Here is a 5,767-nt window from a genome sequence, read left to right as displayed (position 1 = left end):
CTTGAAACATCACAGTCTGAACTCCAATTGTACCACCTTCAATTTTTAAGTCCAGCTGACAACAGATCTGCTGATGTTTACTTACACTGGACGTCTATGAATACAGACACAGACTGTTGATCCTCAGACTTGCAGTAGTAGATCCCTCTGTCCTCAGAGCTGATGGAGGTGAAATGATAAATACCTCCTGGTCCCAGAGGAAGTGGTTGGTTACCTTTGTACCAGGTGTATTTAGCTGCTGGCTTAGCATCATTCCTACAGGTCAGAGTCACTGAACTACCCTCCACTATCTCACCAGATGGACTCACTGATACAGGTGAAAACTTTGAAGGACCTGGAGATAGATGGAGATTATTATGTTGTTGCAACGTGAAGTTTCTGAAGCTGAGGAACATCAGTTAAAATGGAACTGAAACATTTTAAAGCAAACATGATATTAATCTTGACAGTTACATTGTGCAGTTTGTGCAAGTTTACTTCCTTTACAGAAATATATCAAGATCAGCGTCTGAAGTAAAACACCCAAAATAACTGTCCAGTATGATACAGTGTCTAGTAGAGGTATGACAGCCAGAGTGAAGTAAACTCACAGACTGAAGGAGAGCGGTAATCCTCATGTCCACTGAAAGCACAGGAGACAGTGTCTCCAGGAGAAAAAATGTCTGTCAAAGTAGAAGTTTGCTGTGTCCTGATTCTCTGTTGGTTCTTGAACCAGACGTAAAGACAACCAGCTGGACTGCAGCTGCTGAGACACTTGAGCTCTGCCTCAGTTTGAGACTGATGGACTGATATTATTCTGGTCACCTGCACCTGCAGAGCTGCACATGACAACACAACAGTAATGTCACATCTGTTTAAATACTCAATGCACAGATACATCCACCTACACAGTTAGAGTTCATCAGTACCTGTGACAGTCAGAGTTGTTCCAGGTAAAACACTTCTCCATTCAAACCGTGGTGTCTTGAATTTGAAGTTATACTCAGATGAATCACTCTCTCTCAGGTTAGTGATTCTCAGAGTGGATCTTCTTGTCTCTGGTTCAAGGACCTGAACACGACCTGAATACTGGGAGTCTTTACTCAGGTCCTCAGGCTGTGAGGGATTCATCCACTGACGACTACGATCACGACTGAACCAGAACTTTGACTCAACAGAATAATAATAATGACTGTATATGCAGGAAATGTCCACTGATGAACCTTTGATGGCACAGATGCTTCTGTCAGTGTAAGTCACTTTGTTACAGGTTTGACCATAAAAACCTGGAACGGAAAAAACAAAAACTGAAGTGAATCCGTGTGTTTTAATAATAACAGGACATTAACAATCACACATATTAAAAACTATGCACAGTTAAAGTACAATACGTCTTTACTAAACTAATGTTCTACCAAAATAAACTCACATGTTAAAGGAGAGTGAAACTCCTCGTATCCCTTTAAGGCACATGAATAGCTGTCTCCATAGTTGTATGAAACTGCATAACTTCCAGACGTTTCTCTGATCTCCTGGATTCCATTTTTGTACCAGAGGTAAGAAAGATCAAATGGACGACAACTGTTGAAAGTGACGATGCAGTCCAGCTTTTGCTCATTGGCCCTTTTCTTGACCTGGATGTCCTGAATATCTGGATTAATGAACAAAGAACTGAAATAACCTTTATGACTAAATTGTCAATCATACTTTCACGCACTGAGAAAACTGAAAAAAGGGACATCCACTTTTTTGAAAATGACACAATTTCGTCTTCATTCAAAGTGTAAATGAGAAGCAGACGAATATATATTAAAAAAAATGTTAATCATATTCATCAGTACCTGTGACAGTCAGAGTTGTTCCAAGTAAAACACTTCTCCATTCAAACCGTGGTGTCTCGAATTTGAAGTGATACTCAGATGAATCACTCTCTGTCAGGTTAGTGATTCTCAGAGTGGATCTTCCTGTCTCTGGTTCAAGGACCTGAACACGACCTGAATACTGGGAGTCTTTACTCAGGTCCTCAGGCTGTGAGGGATTCATCCTCTGACGACTACGATCAGGACGGAACCAGAACTTTGACTCAACAGAATAATAATAATGACTGTATGTGGAGGAAATGTCCACTGATGAACCTTTGATGGCACAGATGCTTCTGTCAGTGTAAGTCACTTTGTTACAGGTTTGACGAAGGACACCTGAAAGAAGAAGAAGAAAATGTTTTAAAGAACACAACTACAAGAGGATTTATTCTGCAGCACTACAGAGGAGGTGGTGGTGGTGTTAGACCATAAATGTTCTGCAGAGATCAAAGAAGAGAAGAGGAAGAGGAAGTGTGGTTTTCTGAAACATAGACACTGATGGTTGGTTCAGAGATGACACTGAGTTAGTGGAAGACTGAAGTAAACTCACATTGTGGAGGAGAGGGAAACTTCTCAGATCCTTTAACAGCACAGGAAACACTGTCTCCCCAATCAAAGAATTGTTGAATTGAATAAGTGTCTTTGTTCATGTTCACTCCATTCTTGTACCAGACGTAGGAACGAGCAGATAGACGACTACTGCTCTGACACTTCACCTCTGCCCAGCTTGATCCTGAATATGTTTTAACCTCTACACAGTGAACTGAAGTGAACAGAGAAATATCATTTTAACTGTTGTCACCCATTAAATAAACACATTCATCAATAGTTCAGTAACAGTAATGACATGTTTCACATTTGACATACAGTGGGGGAAATAAGTATTTGATCCCCTGCTGAATTTGTAAGTTTGCCCACTTCCATAGAAATGATCAGACTCTGGTTTTTATGGTTGTTTACTGGTTACAGGTATAGACAGAATATCAATCGAAAATGCATAAAAAACACACAATCTAAAAGTTATAAATTGTTATGTATTTTATTAAGGGAAATAAGTATTTGATCCCCAACAATTCACTTAGAATTCAGGCTCCTACAGATTGTGGTGTCGCATGTGGCACACAGCTGTGCTCAGTCAACTAATTACCAATACTCCTGATCTTAACTCGTCATGTATATAAAGCACACCTGCTCTAAGAATCAGTTTCTTACATTCCAACTTCTACAGCACCATGGGCAAGACCAAAGAGCTGTCAAAAGATGTCAGGGACAAGATTGTAGACCTGCACAAGGCTGGTATAGGTTACAAAACCATCAGCAAAAGGCTTGGTGAGAAGGTGACAACTATTGGTGCCATTATTCGCAAGTGGAAGACCCATAAAAGGACCATCAACTGTCCTCGGTCTGGAGCTCCCGGCAAAATCTCGCCTCATGGAGTGAGGATGATGATGAGAAAGGTGAGGGAGCAGCCTAAAACAACACGGCAGGAGCTTGTTAATGATCTGGAAGCAGTTGGGACCTCCGTCACCAAGAAAACAGTTGGCAACACACTGCGCCGTTGTGGATTGAACTCTTGTAGTGCCCGCAAGGTCCCCCTGCTCAAGAAGGCACATGTACAGGCCCGCCTTAAGTTTGCCAGTGAACATCTAAATGACTCAGAGAAGGCTTGGGAGAAAGTGCTGTGGTCTGACGAAACCAAAGTTGAGCTATTTGGCATTAACTCGACCCGCCGTGTTTGGAGGATGAAAAAACGTGAGTATGACCCAAAGAACACCATACCCACGGTTAAGCATGGAGGTGGAAACATCATGTTTTGGGGCTGTTTTTCAGCAAAGGGTACAGGGCAACTTCACCGCATTATGGGGCCAATGAATGCAGCCATGTACTGTAACATCTTGGACAAAAACCTTCTTTCCTCAGCAAGAACACTGAAGATGCCTCGTGGGTGGGTTTTCCAACATGACAATGACCCAAAACATACTGCCAGGACAACAAAGGAGTGGCTCAAGAAGAAGCATATTAAGGTCATGGAGTGGCCTAGTCAGTCTCCAGACCTTAACCCGATCGAAAACCTGTGGAGGGAGCTGAAGCTCCGAGTTTCCAAGAGGCAGCCAAGAAACTTGAAGGATTTAGAGACTGTCTGTAAAGATGAATGGGCCAAAATCCCTCCTGCGCTGTGTGCAAACCTGGTGACCAACTACAAGAAACGTCTCATCGCTGTGCTTGCCAACAAAGGTTTCTCTACAAAGTACTGACTTGTGTTGTGCTTGGGGATCAAATACTTATTTCCCTTAATAAAATACATAACAATTTATAACTTTTAGATTGTGTGTTTTTTGTGCATTTTCGACTGATATTCTGTCTATACCCATAACCAGTAAACAACCATAAAAACCAGAGTCTGATCATTTCTATGGAAGTGGGCAAACTTACAAATTCAGCAGGGGATCAAATACTTATTTCCCCCACTGTATGTGGAGGAGAAGTTCTTACCTGAGACAGTCAGAGTGACTCCAGGTGAACCAGTAAAACGTCCACGTTCTTGGTTTGTTATGAATCTGAACTTGTACTCAGCTGAATCGCTCTCTCTCAAGTCTGAGATTCTCAGAGTGCACTTCTTCCAAATGCAACTGTGAGTCACACGACCAGAATACTTTGAGTCTGTCGACAGATCATCAGGTTCAGACCCTGTGAACCAAATGTTTTCTTCACAGTTGTAGAACGGCGCCCAACTTTATATGGGTATGTGAAGGAGCTGTTTATTTCCACTGTTGATCCTTTTACAGCACAGATCTGAGTAGAAGAGTAAGTCACTCTATAACCAGTCTGACCAAGTACCACTGGAACACAGAACATCAGAGACTAGATTTAGATTCATTGATTAAAGTCAGAAAAATAAACACTTTACTGGTAATGCATCTTAGAAAAATCACCATCAAAGGGGAAATGTATTAAACTAAAATGGTGTGATACAAGAACACAACAGTCTGCTCTGCTTGGGTGGAGTGGTGTGAATGGAAACTAATGACAAATGTGAAACACAGACGTGTGCAACACCTGTGGTGAGAAAACTCTTAACAGGAACACAGAGATCACAGATAGTAAAACAGACTCATTACAGAATGAGAAAGAACCACTGAACTATAAAACTATTGATTTTTTTCTAATTTGTTCTTTTTTTGTTTGTTTGTTCAAATGATGTTTGTAACCCATCTTGAAACTCATGTTGTAAGCGAACATGAAAGACTCTGATTGCAACAGAATGATACTTGTCAATACTTTTAAACAATGTTACACTGTCCCTTTAAGGGTTTGGGGGCATTGTTGTGGTTTGTTAGCAGGGTGAGGAGTTGGTGGTTAGTAAGTTCAGCAAAGACAGGAAGACACATTTTCACAAACACACAAACAAATGACACTGAGATAGTGGATCTTTCTAAGTACCTGGGAGTTCACCTAAACAAGAGGGGTCAGAGCAGACTCTACCTGCTAAGGAGACTTAGATTCCTTCAGAGTGCACGGAGCACTCCTGAGGACCGTCTATGACAAACACACACTGGACACTTTAATGTTTTTATTACTTCTCTTTAGCTGCCGTCTTTAAACTGCTGCTGCATCACTGACTATTTCTCCACTCTGGGACAAATAGAGGGTTAATGTTTAACAATTAACACATTTCTACAACAATCAAAGTCAAGAATAAGAAGCTAGTCACTAGAAATGTGTCATTTTTACATGAAAACTAATCTGTGAGCTTATACGTTTTGTAAGAAAAAAGAATCAATCTACAGGTGTTAGATAAATGTAGTTGAGTAAAAGTATAATATTCCTGCTCAGTACCTGACACAGAGAGAAGGAAGACAAAGAATCCCCTCGTCGCTGCAGTTAAACCCATCGCTGCTCCTCACGTCTGTCAAACAGCCGACAGA

At 41.1% G+C, this 5,767-nt stretch overlaps 1 protein-coding gene across 1 annotated transcript in view; it reads right to left on the bottom strand.

The window, feature by feature from the left end:
- Positions 1–4,552, bottom strand: part of LOC125003523 — a 29,680-nt gene extending 25,128 nt beyond the window's left edge. Inside the window, exons 1-7 of the mRNA XM_047577507.1 lie at positions 4,335–4,552; positions 2,392–2,604; positions 1,821–2,177; positions 1,409–1,630; positions 909–1,265; positions 591–818; positions 86–334 (exon numbers count right to left, since the gene is read on the bottom strand). Coding sequence (XP_047433463.1) covers positions 86–334; positions 591–818; positions 909–1,265; positions 1,409–1,630; positions 1,821–2,177; positions 2,392–2,491 — 1,513 coding nt within the window. The 5' untranslated portion in view covers positions 2,492–2,604; positions 4,335–4,552. The remainder of the gene's footprint in view (positions 1–85; positions 335–590; positions 819–908; positions 1,266–1,408; positions 1,631–1,820; positions 2,178–2,391; positions 2,605–4,334) is intronic.
- Positions 4,553–5,767: the final 1,215 nt, after the last annotated feature.

The sequence above is a fragment of the Mugil cephalus genome, chromosome 2, assembly GCF_022458985.1.
Source record: "Mugil cephalus isolate CIBA_MC_2020 chromosome 2, CIBA_Mcephalus_1.1, whole genome shotgun sequence".
Classification (NCBI taxonomy): domain Eukaryota; kingdom Metazoa; phylum Chordata; class Actinopteri; order Mugiliformes; family Mugilidae; genus Mugil; species Mugil cephalus.
This window is presented reverse-complemented; position numbering and strand designations above follow the sequence as displayed.